Source organism: Chelon labrosus (assembly GCF_963514085.1).
Source record: "Chelon labrosus genome assembly, chromosome: 19".
Classification (NCBI taxonomy): domain Eukaryota; kingdom Metazoa; phylum Chordata; class Actinopteri; order Mugiliformes; family Mugilidae; genus Chelon; species Chelon labrosus.
The window spans coordinates 17989491-18008110 of NC_140352.1; the positions used below are offsets into that span (position 1 = coordinate 17989491).

The window sequence follows — 18620 nt, forward strand, 5'->3', positions numbered from 1 at the left end:
TGCACTTCCTAATAAAAAGGAACGCAGTTAACAGTCTGATTTATTTTTATTTATTTATTTTTTTTCCCTTAAATTTTTGTGGGTAATAATTATTCTGGATTTAAATAGTTTTTAGTGACAGTAGCTTGACCGGAAGTGAGACAGCACTCCTCTGCCTGTGGTTCCTGTCCCTTTAAGCCGGTGCGGAAGTAGCTGCGGAGTTGATGCAACACTCGGTGGAAGGTCAGGCTCGTGCTCCCGTGAATTCAGTCATCACATGTTAAACCAAACCGGGTTTCGGAACCAGTTAACTGTCACGGAGGGACAGCTACGAGTCTCTACGTTCACCGCTACCCGGCTTTGAACGCCCGTTACGTCCGTGGCTCTGCTCGGGAGGAACCAGCAGCGGGTGGTAACGATACTTAGGAGCGGCGGTTTGTTTTAAATCACACAGCGGCCAACGGCTCGGTGTAAATCCGTCTTCCACTATGTCTGCGTCCAAATGCACTCGGCTGAGCGGAGCCCTGGTGAAGCAGCTCCTGGACTCTGTGGACAGCGTCCTGTTCGACTGTGACGGGGTGATCTGGAGAGGGGACCAGGCCATCCCCGGCGCCGCTCAGGTCATCAACCTGCTCAAGGAGCACGGGAAGAAGGTGGTGTTCGTGACCAACAACAGCAGCAAGACGCGGAAGATGTACGCCGAGAAAATGAAAACGCTGGGCTTCGACGTGACGGAAGACGAGGTGTTCGGGACAGCGTACTGCTCCGCCATGTACTTGAAGACCGTCTGCAAGCTGGAGGGCAAAGTTTACCTGATAGGGAGCAACGCCATGAGGCAGGAGCTGGAGGCGGTGGGGATCCAGCAGACCGGCGTGGGACCCGACCACATATCCGGGAAGCAGACCGACTGGGCCAACGTGCCCCTGGACCCCGAGGTGAAGGCGGTGGTGGTGGGCTTCGACGAACATTTCAGTTACATGAAGCTGAACAGAGCCCTGCAGTACCTGACCCAGCAGGGCTGTCTGTTTGTGGGAACCAACAGGGACACCAGGCTGCCCCTGGAGGGAGGCAAGGCTGTCCCAGGTAAAGACACACACTGACTTAGTAGACACTCCACACACATTAAATCCACTCAAGGCCTCATATTGGACTTGTTTAACTCTAAACAAGTCACCTGTTGTTAGGTTAATGTTGCTATTGTTGCAACCTGAGGTGTTTTATATAAATTAAATATGTTTTTCTCCTTCTTGAATAGTTAGTTTAGGACAAACAAGCTTATCTTAACAAAATGCACAACATTTCCAGCCATACCTTCATTTTTATCATGAAAAACGAATCTACTGATCACTCAAACTGCCCACCTACATAATATTAGGAAGGTGGTCATAATGTTATGCCTGATCGGTGTATATCCCCTCCTCCTTCCTCTCAGGTACGGGCTGCCTGCTCCAGGCCGTAGAGACAGCAGCCCAGCGTCAGTCCCAGACCGTTGGCAAACCCAACCACTTCATGTTCGACTGCGTGGCCTCCCAGTTCGGCGTGGAACCCGGCCGCTGCCTCATGGTCGGGGACCGCCTCGACACGGACATCATGCTGGGCTCCAACTGCGGCCTGAAGACCCTCCTCACCCTCACGGGGGTCAGCACCGTGGCCGACGCCGAGGCCCACCGGGAGAGCGGCTGCGCGGAGAGGCAGGGGATGGTGCCGGATTATTACGTGGAGAGCATCGCAGACCTCCTTCCAGCTCTGCAGGGATGAGACTGAGAAATGACACAGCGGCTGCAGGCCTTACAGATCTACTGTCTTTTAAAAAGGGAATATTTTTTTTTTTTAAATCTAGATTAATATGTTAAAAGTCATCTGTATAATGAAGCGTCCCCATGATGGAGGAGATAAAGACTCTAGAGACACTATTCAGATTTTATGTAATTCACTAAATATGATAAAAACAAAGTATTCTTTTAATGTATTTAAGTGTTAAATGGCTATAAAAGGAGCTGAGTGTTATGTTCCTGTTTTTAAGAGGAGGTGAATGTACTTCACGAAACCCTTGTTCTATCTGTGATGCAATCTCACGTTAAACAACTGCAACTCGAGCAAGGAAATGAGCACATGAAGTGTCAACAGTTTGGTAATATGTGTCCAGGTTTACAGACTGATAAAGGTCAGACCTGGGCTTTCTGTGTTCTTTTGTGTATTTTAAAACGTGGGACAAAATGGGCTGATGTCTGCACTGAGAAGCAATGTACTGTATGTGGTCCCACTCTGTTCTGTTAATGTCATTTCTGTTTGTGAGAGAATGACACTAATGTCTTGAAGATCTGCTCTTAAGAACAGAGTTCCTTCTGTCACCCAGAATCCAATGAAAGCAACGCTCACAATAAAACAAACTGTTTTCACTAATCCTACCTCAACTCTCTGTGGCTCTAACTTCCCCTCTGAGTCCTGTCCTTAAAGTCACCTTGGTCTGTCATCGCCGGCTGGATGCGGCAGCAGTCCGGCCAGTGTATCACCTCTCACCTGATGAGAGAGACTTTCCAAGCTGCGCCTGCCTCACCTCTTTGTCCATTGTCCAGACAACAGAGTGCAGCCAATTCCTCTCGTGTAGGCGTATGTTTGAGATTGAGTGAGGACGAGAGGGGGGACCTAATGAAAAGCTGGATCATGTTAAAGAGGCGTATTAAGCCACATTAGGCAGAGGAGACATAAAAAGGGGGAGGAAATTGCAGGAAGACAAAAGTTGAAAATTGAGTTTGGTGAGAGTTTTGTGTGACCGTTTGGGGAGGGAGCAGTGAAAGAGGAGGGGGAGGAAGAAGGCGGGGGTCTGAGGTCTGTATGGACAAAGAGAAGCCAGTCAGGTGAGCCTCAGCCAGCGCTGGTCATGACCACAGCTCCATGCCGATAGCCACGAGAAGGGAGCAGACCGAGTGAGGAGCCGTCAAGGGACACAGGATGGTGAGGTGTTGGCAGCGTTCGGGAAGCCGCTTGGAGGAAGCTCGGTGCACGGTAAGCGCCAGAAACTGCCGACTGAGGGAGGGCTGCACGTCAGCCGGCAAAGAGATCAAGACAGGAAGCTGACCTGATTTTAACTGTATGCAGATCCTGTCACTTTTGGGATATTAAAAGCCAGAAACATCAGTAGGACTGAGTGGGTCTCTCCACATAGAGCTTTATATGCACATCTCAGCAGACAGTCGCATACATCTGATTGGCTTGTGTCAGTTTGGTGCTTGAATTCCACATGTTAAGGGATGTTTAAAGGGATAATCCAATGTTTTTGAAGCGTGTTTGCTTGATGTACTCATTCATGGTCAGTTTATGGTACAGTGCATGGTGGTCAACATGCCAAAAGGTCCTTATGAGAGAAGAAGATCAGCACAGAAACCAAGCTGTGAAAAGCAAAATGTGTGTGTAAAACAAGGCTGCCCTAAAAAAGAAATGTATATCAGTCGAAGTATTTACAACATGTTCACTGCTTTACTTTGCTGTGAGACAGACTTTTCTCATGGTGAACTGAGGCCATCAACCACCTTCTTCACAGCCACCAGACTCCATTGGTAAAAACTGTCATTTCACCTCACAGACAGTCTAGTCTAACACTGAATTTGGATTCAAACGTACATGTTGATGCACCAAAGTCACACAATAGCACAAACTAACTAAATTATTGGGATAGTGGTGGACCAGCAACTCCTATGTTCTCTGATGTGCAGTTGCTGTTTTTGCCAGTGGCATCTGGTGGCTCTGAAGACAGAATCATTGATATAACGGCTCCAGTTCTCCACTGGAGAAGGCCGTCGGACACACTGTTCATTTTAGGTGGATAAAATGTACCTTAAGACTGTTTTGAAGCTGACCCTTGTCATTGCTTGGTTTCTGTACCATCACTCCTCTGCTTCTCCAAACTGGGGACATGACAACCACCATCTAGTGTAGGTAATACACACGTGATGGCTAACCAAACTTTAGAGAAACCAAACTGACTCATGTGCGCGGAAACATCTTTTCAGGATGGGGGTCCTGACGCGTCGCCCCGGTCCCTCTTCCCACACAAGGCATTCTGGGTCAGCGTCTCAGCCTCTCTGCTCCTGGTCATCGTCGCCCTGGGTTTGACTGGGCACCTCGGACTGTCTCAGCCCCGCTCAGAGGTACAACCCGCATCTATCTCTCCATCCTCTCTATTGTCATGGTAGATTGTTGGTGTTTTTAAGCCAGAATACACGCTGATTTCCCTGAATGTGTTTCCGTAGTCTTTACAGATTGTGAGAATCACAGTCCCGGATCAGAGTGGCGTTCAGATCAACCAGTCGGCTGTCGTGGACCAGCAGAATGACCTGGTGACCTTCTCTGTGACCTCGCCGGCAAACCAGACGTCCACCGTCCTCTTTGATATAAAGCATGTATGTACGGGTAATTCTTGTGAGCTTTTAGTTTAGAACTCTGCACGTATATAGTAAAGCGTCTGACCGATGTTGTGTTGCAGGGTTTGATATGCTACAAACCTGTCGGCCAGGAGAGCTGCTTCCTACAAAAGATGGAGCAGTCGGACTACGACAACGTGAACTCCCTCCTCCGCGAGTCCAACCTCAAGGTATTGACGTCTCAGGGCGTGAGAACTGAGCGGCCGTGTTATATAATAGGTCTTGCCTTATTGCATTATGTGACACATCAAAACTCACCCGGCCATATCGAGAAAGAGAAAAGTTGCCCTTTCAGCCCCGCCAGGAGATTCTAAAGTCGCAGCCCCGCTAATGCGCAAACTGGCATTTCTGACCCACAGCCTTATCCCTGAAGCGCTGCACCACTGAGCCAGGGCCTGCTGGGTTTCATACGTTTTGCATGACTTCCTGGCCACCCTGCACAAAGAGAGGGGTGAAGCGCACAGGGCCTTGAAGAGCCTCATAGTCTCCCTCTCTCGCTGAATTCCTCAGCACATCTGATCCCTCCAGCCCCCACACCGTGCCCGGGATCTTTTTACAGGAGGCTACGCAGCGAGCCTGAGCCCTGGACCGGGCACAATGGCCACTCTGTGTGATGGCTTTTTAGCTTTTAAGACGCCTCTATTGGATTAAAATACAGGTTGATGCGTCAAAAGGGCCTGTGTGTGTGTCCGCTTGTTCGCAAATACTGAACTGAACCCTCACCTATGATGTGTGTGGGCACATATCTGATACTTAATTATACTTTAAAAGTATGAGCAGAAGAATGGGCCTCACTGTGGCCGAACAGGGACCAGAGATGAGATGTTGGACCTCGCAGGTAATCCGAGAAGGAGCTCCTTGTTTGGCGCGCTTATCATCTTTTTGGGCAATGCTTCCATTTCCACGCATCAAAAGCTGCAATTTGCTGAGGGGTTTTGTGATCCCGTCTTGCGGTGTCACATATCTCATACAGCTCCTCTTTATTCAGACCTAGCTGCTGCTGCTGTGTGGTCGTTTAATCCGTGGTAGTAAACGTGCTTTGTCTGTGTTAAAGCACAATGATCTTCTTGGTCTTTCGCAGCCGAGGAAAACCGGTCGCTACGTGATCTGCTAGAACACAACGGTACGTTAAGTGGTTCACTATCGGAGCCAATCAGAGGTGTAAGTGGGCCAATTGCACGCGGCCTTTGTGACCAATAAAAGCACGAATGTGACCTCATCACGAAGATATCAGGCTAATAGCAGCTTTAGTTTCCATCATGGTTTTCCTCTTCATGTCTTCCATGATTCCTCACGCTTGTTAAGAGACACTACAGCTCTGGAGTTTCTATTCTTTCTAAGATAAAACTCCTGAAAAGTACAGATACTGACGCTGGGATACTGTCTTCAGCAGAGCAAGACCCAGCTATCTGGGTAAAGACTTCACCCACCACACTCAGACCTCAGTAGTTTATGGTCTTCTGACGTGTGACTTTGGTTTTTTAACCCAACTAACAAGTCAAAGACACTCAATAACACAAACAAATTAACTCATGTCATGCAAGGTGAAATCGCTGTTTTTGTCGGTGGAGTCTGGTGGCTTTAAAGACAGCAGACATATATACAACATCTTCGGTTACCCAGTGGACCCTTTATGAGTTAAATATGATTCCTCACTATTGTCAAAAGACGCTCCAGCCCTGGGGTTTCTATTCTCTTCAACTGGAGACAGACATCTTGTTGTGGATACTGATACTGTGATACTGTCCCGAGCAGAGCCAGGTTCAGCTGTCTGGGAATGGGACCCAGAGGCAGACCGAGTTCCTGGGAGTGCTGGCGGCCAGTCAGGTGAACTCGTCGTCGCTGGAGGAGCCGCTCCAGGCTCTGTGTCGGGACAGATCCTTCCACTGGACCAGGAGGGCCGAGGGTGAGAGGATAACTGTTTTGGCGTCAAATACCACATGAAAGAAAACGGGAGTTAGGACAAAATCCTGGTCTTAAATAATGTCTGTCAAATTAAAGAACACCTCTGGTTATCTTATATCACTATCATCAAAACTCCGGCAACACTTGTTGTATATGGAACAGCAAAGTTATATATTGAAGTCACACCAGAAATACAATTTGTTATAGTATCAACAAAACTAAGAACTCATTTATCCAAAGCTTAATACAGGTTAACACATGTTTGGGGCCTTGTGGAAAAAAAAAAACTGAGAAAACACTGAGAAAAGGGGCCCCCAGACCTACTGGCATAGTTTTGCAATGACAACTATAACCCTCCACAAACCTATAAAGGCCCTAAATAGTGAATCAACAATACTCCACAACCCCCCGCCTTCTATTTTCCCTTTGACTGATTTCAGTACCTTGGACTATATAGTGCATCTTTGCCTGGGGTGAACCTAGGATTGCCACAGTTCATTGTTGTCCTAAAATATTCCTGACACTGTCATTGTTTCTGGTTACAGTTCAAATGAATTCCATACAAACTGTGATTGCTGCCAGCAATATTTACTAGAACACCAAATTTGTGTTAATCCGCAGCTGAAAGTAGTCCCCAACTAAAAACACTATTGACTTCCATCCAATTAACTTTTGTTTTTTTAAAATGAAATAAATTAACTTGTCTTTAATGATTTACATCTTCAGAAGGAAAGTAAGATTGTGGACTTCTCTCAGGTTTGTCTACAACATAAAATATATGGATCAGGTCTTGATCGAATGACTTAAGGAAAACAGATTTTAGCTTAAACATCGATTTCTGAAACGGTACCTCATAGAACCACGGAACCCTTCACTCAAATTCCAAACCTGCAGTCAGGCAGCAACTAAGATAATCTGATGATTATTTCCTTTATCTTATTGTTTTGTCTATTACATACCAGAAAACCTTGTAAAAATGTCCATTATAATTTCCCCAGAGCCCGTCATTACTTGTTCAAACTATTTCAGTTTGGCCAACAGCCTAAAACACCCCGAAAAATACTCAGCTAAACATCATAAATAATAAATAACCACACGAAATCCTCACATGTGAGATAAAAATAGTCTGCACTGAATTAGACTGGTGTAGAGGTAGCTGCCAATTTATGTTCTCCTCTTCAATAAAATGATTAATCAACAGATTTTTTTAAGGCTATAGCTATTGAAAGTATTGGGCATAATTCATGTATCTTTGTAACTAAGGCTTGTACGAAGAGACATTTTTGAATGAGTCCAGTAGCCGCTCTATAATGACGCACCGTGTCGAGCTGAAACTTAACTCTAATCTGTGACACACTGACCTTTCCACTGCAGTACATAACGAGATGAAATGACATTATGTGCTCGACAGTGTACGCGTGATTCTGGTGACTAATTCAAACCATTCAGAATAAAAAGGCTGACTTTTAATCCATAAATAGTGTTTCATTTCTAAAAACTACAGATTCTTAAGAACTGTTTATTGAATAATTCACTACTAATGTCCTCAAACTATCACAGATTATTACACCTATGTTCTTTCTTGAAATTTAGAGTGATTTCGGGAGTTAAACTACAATTCTGCTGTCTCCATTATGAAAATCTTCCACTGTGACCTTCTATCTTATCAAGAGCTTTATGAATTTTTATGAGTCACTGTTGTCTCTGTCTTCGTTCTCAGGCCCAGGCAAACAGAGGCTGGTCTACTTCTGCATCGACATCTGCTTTCCCAGCAACATCTGCGTGTCCGTGTGTTTCTACTACCTGCCCGAGTGACTCTGTATTCTCTGTATCCTCCTCCCAGCTAAAGATCGGGGAGGACAAAGTTGCCTTTTTTTTTTTTTTTGGCTCCCACTTTGAAAAAGAATAAATAAAAAAAAATAAAAAACGAAAGCCAGCTTTGACTGTTCCCTTTGTGCCGAACACTCGCCTGTAAACCAGTGAAGCGGCCAGCGCTCCCAGTCAATTTCCAGCCTTCCGAGAGAGAAGAGATGGAGACAGGCTGTCGCGGTTATCGCCAAATCCCCATCGTCACTCTCTTCATGTACAGTATAATACCCTCTGTGGCGGCACACTTCAGAGATTCCGTTTTTTTCCTACTGCTGCAGCGTAATTATGTGTAACAGTTCCTGTTGTGATGTGTTTGAGCTGTCCAATAAATACACTACCGGGGGGATTTTTCTTTTTTTGCACAATTCTTCTTCATTAACCTGAAAAAAGGTGGCAGTAAAAGACTTGTCACTTATTTTCAACACTTTCTAAACCAGATGTGATCATACAGAATAACACAACTTAGAACTTAACTTGAAAAAAAGAGTATATAATGCACAGTAGAAAAGAGATGAATCAATCCTACGGCACATGCAAGCACTGTGATAACAAAACAACGTGGTCCTTTTGATGCAATACGTCTTGTACTTGGTAAAACAGATTTATATCTATTTAAGAAAGAATTATGACTGCCTTGTTATGGGAAGATTTCTTTTTGCAGCAACACTGAAAATTGGTGCAAAGAGGTGGTGCCTGGCCCTGGTTGATTCGGCTGCACCTGTAGTTACTGTCAGTAACAGAACATACAAAGTGTTGAGATTTTTATGAAGATGCTCGGCAGTAACTGGCATTTTTCCATCTTTCTGGGAGCAACTGTTACGATAGAAGCTGAAGGTGTGCAGCTCTTCATCTAACAGCTCACTGTGGCTGATCTGCAGTGGAAAAAAAAGAACCGTTTCTTCTTCTGTAGATGCATTTTTGATGATCGATTGCAGCAAGTGCTGAGCTTACTGCTGCGACTACTTAAAGTCAATAAAAGTCAACCTTTACATTACCACTTAAATGCTTTTAATGAGAAGCTGCAGCCATAGGAAATGTAGTGACTTAACGTACACTGAAAAGTGAATATTTCCTTTTTTAATTTATATTTTGTTGCTTTGCTGCACACCTCCTGGAGACTGTCATGTTCTAGCACAAGCCTCCGGTTTCTCCAGACGAACATTATTAAATAATTTCCACTGACGCCGGCACAAATGCGAACCTTCAGGGAACTGAGTCACACCCTCCAAAGACCAAAGAGTCTGCTGATTTTTCTGTCCTGTTTCACATCTGCAACAACCGTCCGCCGCCACCTGTTGCGTCATCTTTTAAGTCCACTTCCTCCTCCTTCTCAGCCGAGCACGCTGTCGTTGAAGGCCAGACACACCACGGCCTTCTGGTGGCCGCTGTACTCCCTCTTGATCTCGCCGGTCTCCACGCACCACAGGCGAGCCAGGTTGTCTGAAGACGCTGAGAACACAGAAAAAAAAACAACCCAGATCTTAAATTTAACTCAAATTAATCTAATCCTGCATAAATTACATCTATCTCTTTTCTCTGCTTAAATATGCAGCAGTGCGTAAACATTCAAAGTGTGGTAATATGTGTGTTAGGACTTTGACAACAGGAAACAACATAGATATCAACATACACATCAAAGCTGAAACCCTCTGGCTGATAGTTTGCAGTCTCACTGAAGCCGCGACAGTTTCACAATTCTGCGTGTGTAAGGTTACGAAACCTTTGCAAACCTAATTCTTCATAGCAGTTACTGTGCAAAACACTACTGAATGACAACAGTGTAAATGTATTGATGTTCTACTGCAGCGATATCATTTCTTCCAAGGAAAATGTACAGACCTGTCACAATATACTGGGAGTCTCCAGAGAAAGCGCAGTCCCACATCCAGCCTCTGGACGTCTCTCCGGGATTGTTGCTCTTTATGCTCAGCTCCGTCATCAGCGAGAAATTGGACGTCCTCCAGATCTTGCAGGTCTGGTCCGCAGAGCAGGTGGCCAACAGTCTGGAGACATCAGAGCAGAAGACTACATTTTCATCACGTTAATACATCCTGAAATGCAAAGAGGTTTTCCCGCGCGCACCAGCATCTCAGTAGATGGAGGGGAAGACGGCACTCACGTGGAATCGGGGCTGAACTTGCAGCGGAGGGAGTAGCGTTTGTGTGCAGGGATCTTGGTCTTTGGAATGAGTTGAGTCACTTCATCTCCCATGCCTCCAGCGAGGTTCCACACGTAACAGTTTCCCTGTAAAGGAGACCAACCCACGAGCCTTTGTCAATAACACAACACCTGCATGTTTTATTCATTAACCTGCACTACTGGGCTGGCACTGACCGAGCTGTTGACTGCTGCCATGTAGCTGGCGTCTGGGTCGATGTGAACGGAGTTGACTGAGACCTCTGGCTCAGGAATCAGCTGCTCATTGTGGTCAGTCTTCAGATCCCAGATATGAATCACTCCACTCTGGTCTCCAACAATCAGCTCCGCCTGAAAAACAAAAAAACAATGGAAGTACACTGATGTTTTAGCCACCAAGAACACTCATTCAAAATAATTTATTAATAGTTTATTAAGGAGCTGTCATTGTAGATGTTGTAGGTTGTAGGGAAGTTGGGAAGATAACAGCCCGGCGTAACATATATCTTAGACCACCAACATATCTTGTAATATGGATCAGTGTATATTGGATGTCTGACCTGGTTGGGATGTAGGCACACACAGTTTATTGGAGCGTTCACTTGGAAGATCCTCTGACACTGCAGGTTTCTTGACCTGTAAAAGGAGCAGGGATACCACTTTAGCTCGTCGATCACCAGGTAAACACACTGAAGGACACGCAGCTTGCCTTGCAGTACCTCAGGTCCCATATGCGAGCCATGCAGTCTTCTCCCCCTGTGTACATCCAGCGTCCATCTTCGTGAAAGCCCACCGATGTGATGTTCTTGCTGACTCCGTCGTAGTTGATCACGGGGTTCGGGTTGTTGGAGTTCAGGTCGTACATGCGGATATGCTGATAACCTTAAAAAAGAGTTTATTGTGAAATATAGCAAAAATAATACAATGGATAAGAAGAAGAACCACGTGGAAAATCTTGACCAACCTGCAGCTGCAATCATACTTCTGTCAGGTGTGACCTCAAGTGAGTTTACTTGCTGGAGGTAAATGTTAAGAAAGATTATTGTCGTTTCTCTAATATTTAAAGATCAGGTGTTACTTGTGAATATGAACAAATCTCTCTCTACAGCAGTAAAGAGACTGATTTTGTTGAGACGTTGGGGGATTGTTACCATCTTAATATCATAGTATAGACTGTTGTCACAGCACAGTGACTCTAAGTGAGTAAGGATACAGAGTCCTGGTGCTGGACTGTCCTGGTGCAGATCCCGCTGTGGGCCTGCCAGAAGCGGACAGTGTGGTCGTATCCAGCCGTGGCCAGAATGACCGGGTCGCTGCCCACCGTCCCCTGGTTCACATTCATGCTGGACTGCTGGCTGTCAGCGAGGCAGACACTGCAGAGAAACGTGCCAGGAAAATAATCTGCTGGAGAGTGGCACCGTTAAACGTCAAACAGGAACGTGGTTTAATGTCAACAATGTAAGATTTAACTTTAACCTCCGGGCTAACGTTAGCATAACAAGCTAGCTCAGCTTAAGGGCTGTGCAATTCAGACAATTAACGTCTGTACTTAAAAGAAAACCCAGACGTAGTAACTGTGACACAACTATAGTGTTTCTAACTAATCACGATAACAGAGGAAATGTGTATGTTTACATTACCTTCAGTTGTTGGAGTTCACGCCAAATCAGTACGCCTCCGTAATGTGTCCGTTAGCAACTTACAATGGTTTGTCAGAGGTTCCGTTTCAATAATTAGCGCACTACCGCCATCTACTGGTCTGCTTCATACTACAATACTGGTTGCTTTAAATTTATAGTGAGACTGGGAGGGGAGTTGATTCATTTACTGTAATTATGGAAATATAAGAAAATATATCTGCCAAGATCTTAGTTTATTCATAATAAGTTAATAAAATTACATAAAAACATGATGTAAAACCAATAAAAGCAGAAATATTTGACTGCACAGTGTGTGGTGGTTAGCACCGATGCCTTACAGCCAGAAGGCTCTGGGTTTGAATTCATCGGCGCACTGGGGCCTTTCTGTGTGGGGTTTTTATGTTTCCTCCCACTGTCCAAAGACATGCTCGTTAGGTTAATTGGTGATTCTAAATTGGCCGTAGGTGTGAATGTGAGTGAGAATGGTTGTCTCTCTTTCTGTGTTAGCCCTGCGATAGACTGGCGACCTGTCCAGGGTGTATCCCACCTCTCGTCCAATGACAAAATGAATGAATATTTGAAGCCTAACTCGTTGACATAATGTTTTTTGAATGAATACATTTATTTGAAAAGAAATGCATTTAATAAATACATTAAATAAACCTACACATTAAATATAAATAACACATAAATAGTATAAATAATGCAGAGAATTAATCGATACAACACCAAAGCCATCAATAATGAGTGTCTAATGTCTTTTTAAACGTCTCAGTCAGAACACTTTGTAATAAACAACAGGTTAAACAGACAACTGCAACACATTTGCTCCGTCTCAGTCTGCATACTGATCACAGTCAGCGAAGCAGGGCAGACATGTGCTGTTTCACCTCTCCTGGATCTGCCACTGAGCAGGCTAGGATCACTCCTCTCACCCCAGTTTTGGTCTTAGTAGAAGGGAGGATCTACAACATAACATAGTATATTTTAAGCATGTGGTTTGTTTTTATAACTAGCCCAAACAGAACAAAATCAAAAGCTACAGTACCTTCACATAAATCTTGCATCTCTCCAGGAGAAGTTTCCACTTCATTGCAGTCCGCTCGTCGTCGGTCAAACTGGTAAACTCCTCTGTCTGACATGCAGACACAATTCCTTACATGAATTGGACGTTAACCTGACTGATGACTGTAAATCTATATGCAAACGTAACATCTCCATACAGCAGGTGCAATACATTTAGAATTGAGGTGGAATAATCACGCCTCCGTGAAGTGGTACTCACCGTGCAGCCGAGTGTCTTTTCAGCCACTGGGCTTCTGAGGCCGCAGGCTTGCAGGGTGCCCGTGTGGTCGGTGAAGTCCACCAGAAGGTCAAAGCCTACGGTGGCTGAAAAAGGCTGATCCCTCCCCGGACACAGCTGGTTGGTGCAGCTCGGCATGTCTTCAGTCATCAGGAACTTACACCTGGAGCTGAGACACGAGAGAAAATGGACATACAGACTAACACTACTACAATCCATTCACTCTCTGTATAATTCCATGAACTTACCAGCGTGTCCTGATGACCTTTGAAACAGAAGAGTCCAGGTCGAGCTTGGAGATGAAGCTGTAAGTGATGCCAAAGAAAGCCTCGGGACAGTCATAGGCCTTCTGTTTTAGCTGGCTCACTGTGAACACGTCAGTGATGGAATCCACTGCAGAGACAGGAACAGCAACAAACTCCCAGTTTTAGCATGGGTGATGGACGTCCAGGCCACAGGAAACACTGACTGCACTTGTTAGCGGCATTGACTGTGTATTTGTATCTTTATACAGTCTATGGTTAGTAGGATCAAAATATTGTTAGTTTGAGATGCGCAGAGAAGAAATTACAAAATGATGTCTGCAAAGGAAACTGGACTTGCTTGAGTCTTCTTGAAAATGTTTTGCCACTCATCCAAGTAGCTTCTTCAGTTCTAAATGACTGGTTTAAGTTTTTATTTCAGAACGTCTGTGGGTGAATGATGTCTCAGAACAGGGGAGGTGGACGGAAACAAAATTTATGAGCCACTTACTACAGAGTTTCGCCCCAAGCTTGAGTCTAGAGTGTCTGGCCACTAATCGTGAGCTAACAGGACACCACCCATATTAATCTGAACGAGTCCTCTAATTACAGGTGAGTTGTAGGCACCACCCATAGATGTTCCTAATAAAAACTCCCTACCAGTCATGCAGAACTTAAGAGGCTACTTGGATGAGTGGTGAAATTTATTTTAGTCCTTTGCTGATCCAAGAAGAAATTTAAAAGAATAAAGAAGAGAATATCAAGCTAATAATGCCTCAAATTTAAAGGACGTTTAAGGTACAACAGTATTTGGATGTGATAAAAATGAACTTCACCACAACCTACCAGACATATCCTCTGCCATCTCATCTTGATCCAGAGCTCCAGACTCGGACAGTTCTTTGGCGTACCTGAACAGCGAGCTGGCCTCCCTGGTGTCTGAGAACAAACCAAGACTGACGTTGAAATGTATCCCACACTGGAAATATTGTACTTGCAAAGCAGGACGGTGATATGTTTATCTTGCACTATGCACCATGGCTGGACCCTAAAAGAGCATTTCAGTCTTGTTTTTGATTAGCTGCACAACGGATATCTATCAGACTCTCAGTTTTTTTGCAAATGCTGCTGTGATCTCTTACCAGGGTTGACAGTGATAATGCTTTTTGAGTTAACGGTCGCTACCATGCCGCTGCGAAAGCTGTCAAAGCTGATCTTTGCGTCGGCTATGAAGAGCACTTTAAATGAAGAATAACATCAAGTTATCTTATACATAAACATGCAGTCGCTTCTCAGATATCCTCGGCCACGTTTCTCTTCGGTACAGTATGTTAATAGGACTTGACAGGCAGGAATAACAGTTAATTAAAGATTCATTTTGTGACTGAGAATGAGCAGCAGCTGTTAACCTACCCGTCTCCCTCGGTACCAAAGCTTGCACGAGCTGAATGGCCTCTCTGTCCCAGCTGTGAGTGAAACGGAGGTCAGGGAGTCACTCACGGGAGAGCACAGTGAAAATCAAACACACATGCACGGCAGCGGGTTAATTTAAAGCTTCGTGTCACCAAAGTAAATTTGCGGTAACTTAAAGACACACAATCCAAGAGGCAATAAGATGGAAAATGGCGCAAAAAGCAACAAATGTAATAAATCTTTATTCCTTTTCCAAATTAATAAAAGACCGTGACCCACCAGACGAGGGGGAAGGAGGAGATAAAGTCATCAAAGAGCTTCACTTCCAGTCTCTGCCCTTTGCGTCCGTCTGAAGTGGTAAAATGCTTCGTCTCTCCGATCTGAAAACGTAAACAGAATCATGTGAAGTTCCTATCACAGCATCATCCCTTCATGTCACGAAACTCAGACACATTAAGCGCAGGGTGGGTCTGGCCTCTCCGTGAACTCTAGAGCGAGTCTTTATGGCCTTTATGGAGAGCTGCTATGTTCCAAGCCAACAACTAGCGTTCACCATGAAACCACACAGTCTAAACAGACGCACTGGAGTCTATTTAGAAATTTATAAGACATGAATTGGGTAAATTTAGAAAGCTCTGGTATATTTGGTTTTCAAAGTTGTCTCAACACATGAAATATTTGCTCTGTATCCAGAGTCATTGTCCAAAACGTCCAACTTCGTGCTTATCGGCCTTCTCTTCACTGCGTCACTGACAGGTTCCAGGACTTTTTCCACTTTCATAATGTGACATTAGACCGCTTCTTTAACAGCCCTTCCCTTCTTGTTAATGTTGTTTTTCAGCTCTGGAAACATTAACAACCGATTTTCCACCATAGCCGACCTAACTGCGGAGAAAATAACATCATACTGTCTGTGTGCGAGAGAAGATTTGGAAAATATACTGTGGTTTCAAAATGAGTTTATCAATTTTATTCATGTTTGGAAAAACACCTCTTAAAAATGATGATATCCTACAAATTTAATAACCAGTCTGAACCATGACTGACTCGTTAACCAACTCTTATTGGGTTTCAAATCATGGCTGTTAGACCACAAAGATAATTTCAGTCGGATTAGAAGCATTTTATTTTACATTGCTCCGTTGATCATATAAATACGCTATAAGTGAATGAACATATTATATTTCTTGCTAATGAATTTAACTATAGAAATGACCACAAAAACCTTTGGAAAAATGGGGATTCAGAAAATGATATATATCGGAAAACAATACACTCAGATTAGATGGAGGAGAATATCTGAACAAAGTAACAAGAGTTTGAATACTTCCAGATTCCCTCTTGATAGATGTACAGGCACCATTATTTTCTAATATAAGGACTTTTGGGAAATGTGTTTAATGTCTTTCTTTCTGGGAGTTCGATTACATGATAAATACGACCTTTTTCTGGCACATGTTCTGCACACACAACAGATTTCCATTTTTCAGTGTTTCTGTTATTGCATTATTACATATATTCTGTCTCTTTTACTGCAATTTGATGACATTTTGATTCATCTATGGATATTTCTTTCTTAATAATAACTCCATGTGCTGCAATTACACATTCTCTCTCAGTCTCAGTAAAACAATAAATGTACATCTCATCTCATCCTATCTTACTGTATGAATGCACTGCCAGCGTTCGTTTAGGTGACAAAATCCAGAACTGCTGAATCTCAATAATTAACATGTTAAATGTCATCCTGGCTGGAAAACAGTAGGACAAACTTCCTTTTTACACTTTTTCTACTGACTAAAAACGTTAGCGAGTTTTAGAGTTGCAGACAGATAGATTTTATTTGTTTTGGACAGAGCCAGATCTTGATATCTAGCAAACCATACAGACATCTAAGTGATGCTGATATTTTCCTCAGTCTCTTGCCAGGATAAGACTCTCTTCACTGCACGCTACAGTGTTGCTGTCAGATTAGTTCCCATCGAACCCGTTCTCCGCAGTCAGCAAAAGCAGATGAGGTAGGTTTTAGATATATCCGGGCACAACACAAAAGCATATTCAATACCATGTGGAAAATGCTTAAAAACCATATTCTAAGATGAACTTTTCTTACAGAAAGACTGCGGCCTTAATGATTCCTACCACTTTCACCGCAGCCAGTATATTAATCACAGATCCATCCAGCTTTTGCCCGTTGGCCACTATGTCTCCCAGGGAGTAGAAGTCTCTGGAGTCCTTGACAGGCAGGTGAAGCAGCGGCAGCAGCCTGTCAGTAGTGTCCATGTCAGCGCACAAAAACACCTGGGAATGAGCCTCCGTCACCAGCAGCCTGTAGTTGCTGAGGTAGCAGGTACAGGACTTTTAAACAAGGGACTCCTTTGACACCGTCATTATATATTACACACTGTTACATCACATATTACATAGAATTACATAGGGTTTGCATCCACTTCCTCCAGCCATCTAAAAGCAAGTGTTAATTACCTTGGTGTTGTAGGGCAGAATTTGTCTCCCTTCTCCAGGTCTTTGTTGGTAACCAAAGGATTTTCAATTGTGACTGGAAAAATAAACAGAAACAATTCTTATCACTGATATTTCATTCTGTACATTGCTTCCAAGGATATAAAATTTCCATGGGTAAATTTTAGATTTAAAGGTACCAGGAAGTTAATCGTCTCATGACGACATTACATTGATACATTCAAGCTGATTTTGGAGTAAATAAAGCGCCTATTAAATCTAATTCTCCTCATATCTAGATATTTTGATTAATGTTAAGGACTTGCGGGAACTCTGAAAGAGACTTCCTCACCACAGTCTCCAGTGCTGAAGCTGTTGGCGAGCCCGTTGACATATCCATCGTTTCCCCAGGCGGTCACGTTAATAAAGAAGTCAGGTGAGTCCTTAATGGTGAAGCCAAAAGTGAATCTGTCCACACCACTGTCTGAAATTCAGATATTGAGGTTTGTTCAGTGATGCAGTTCAAAGCTGGAGTGAGGAAAAGAAGACAGGAAAGATCTAAAATGATCACCAACAGAGGGCGCTGCTGTACAAGATACTGAGGTACCATGAGGACAGATGAACTTAGCACTAAGTAGTTTAAGGCCACCAACAAAGAAAAGGAAATTAGTACTGACTTTTTCTGTCAGGGAAGCTTCTGACATCAGTTTTTCCAATGATAATCCCAGCCACTTTCTGAAAAACATCACAAGGACAATGAGAACTGTAACGGTACATGAGGATTTTAAATTCGTCACAGTTCAGGACTATCTCAGGCCTGATAATAGACCATGTTCCATCCGTGCCCAACTATAAATGAAGGAAATATCCCAGGATATTAGAGGATGATTTTGTTCTAAGGTCTAAAGCATGAAGGAATTTACATTAAATGAAACAGTAACTGGCTGGAAATGATCTGAACTTACTGGATGAGAGAAGTTAGGATGTAGCTCAGAGATGGCAATAAAGGTCTGAGCAGACATATTCATTTTTTATTTTTTATTTTTTTTTATTTATGCCAGTCCAGCCCAGTTTGTATCACATCAGCAGACTCTGTAAAATGAAGTAAACCAAACACAACAATAACAATTAACATGAAATCCACCGCAATGGAAACTTATCTAAGTATTTCCGGTTTCTCAGCATTAGCTATTACTAAACATTAGCTAACAGACAACTTTATTAGCTAAAACTCAGTTAACTACCTGGGGAA

At 43.7% G+C, this 18620-nt stretch overlaps 4 protein-coding genes across 7 annotated transcripts; 2 read left to right on the forward strand and 2 right to left on the reverse strand.

The window, feature by feature from the left end:
* The first annotated feature begins 205 nt into the window (after positions 1–205).
* pgp (phosphoglycolate phosphatase) lies at positions 206–2552 on the forward strand. The gene is made up of 2 exons (XM_084567370.1): positions 206–1062; positions 1412–2552. Exons 1-2 carry the CDS (start codon positions 468–470, stop codon positions 1735–1737), a joined length of 921 nt encoding a protein of 306 aa, XP_084423496.1. The 5' UTR covers positions 206–467; the 3' UTR covers positions 1738–2552.
* A 379-nt stretch (positions 2553–2931) lies between these two features.
* On the forward strand, positions 2932–8120 carry bricd5 (BRICHOS domain containing 5; the record flags this gene model as incomplete). Its single annotated transcript, XM_084567675.1, has 6 exons — positions 2932–2985; positions 3990–4127; positions 4230–4379; positions 4463–4570; positions 6156–6306; positions 8026–8120. The coding sequence occupies 6 exons, from the start codon at positions 2932–2934 to the stop codon at positions 8118–8120; spliced, it is 696 nt and encodes a 231-aa protein (XP_084423801.1).
* Positions 8121–8164: 44 nt separating this feature from the next.
* Positions 8165–12123, reverse strand: mlst8 (MTOR associated protein, LST8 homolog). 4 transcript variants are annotated; one of them, XM_084567673.1, is made up of 9 exons: positions 11951–12123; positions 11524–11683; positions 11275–11326; positions 11030–11192; positions 10871–10946; positions 10509–10661; positions 10294–10418; positions 10014–10177; positions 8165–9623 (listed from the first exon to the last, which is right to left on the reverse strand). In XM_084567673.1, exons 2-9 carry the CDS (start codon positions 11650–11652, stop codon positions 9505–9507), a joined length of 981 nt encoding a protein of 326 aa, XP_084423799.1. In that variant the 5' UTR covers positions 11653–11683; positions 11951–12123; the 3' UTR covers positions 8165–9504. The 4 variants fall into 4 exon arrangements, with proteins under 4 accessions (XP_084423799.1, XP_084423797.1, XP_084423800.1 ...); XM_084567671.1 differs by having other exon boundaries at positions 11524–11711; XM_084567674.1 differs by having other exon boundaries at positions 11524–11714.
* A 524-nt stretch (positions 12124–12647) lies between these two features.
* Positions 12648–18396, reverse strand: meiob (meiosis specific with OB-fold; the record flags this gene model as incomplete). The annotated part of the gene is made up of 13 exons (XM_084567021.1): positions 12648–12915; positions 12999–13085; positions 13236–13422; positions 13502–13646; positions 14342–14434; positions 14638–14733; positions 14909–14961; positions 15188–15288; positions 17051–17246; positions 17393–17465; positions 17721–17852; positions 18046–18103; positions 18334–18396. The coding sequence occupies 13 exons, from the start codon at positions 18394–18396 to the stop codon at positions 12808–12810; spliced, it is 1392 nt and encodes a 463-aa protein (XP_084423147.1). The 3' UTR covers positions 12648–12807.
* Positions 18397–18620: the final 224 nt, after the last annotated feature.

Bases quoted from the DNA above. Each gene is read 5' to 3' on its own strand.
- mlst8 (XM_084567673.1), bottom strand. From the start codon at position 11,652: ATGAATGTGAACCAGGGGACGGTGGGCAGCGACCCGGTCATTCTGGCC. The intron at 11,193-11,274 runs GTTGGTCAAGAT...CTCTTTTTTAAG, and splicing joins AAGTATGATTGCAGCTGCAG to GTTATCAGCATATCCGCATG. The intron at 10,419-10,508 runs GTCAGTGCCAGC...TCTCCTTTACAG, and splicing joins TGGCAGCAGTCAACAGCTCG to GGAAACTGTTACGTGTGGAA.
- pgp (XM_084567370.1), top strand. From the start codon at position 468: ATGTCTGCGTCCAAATGCACTCGGCTGAGCGGAGCCCTGGTGAAGCAG. The intron at 1,063-1,411 runs GTAAAGACACAC...CCTTCCTCTCAG, and splicing joins GGGAGGCAAGGCTGTCCCAG to GTACGGGCTGCCTGCTCCAG.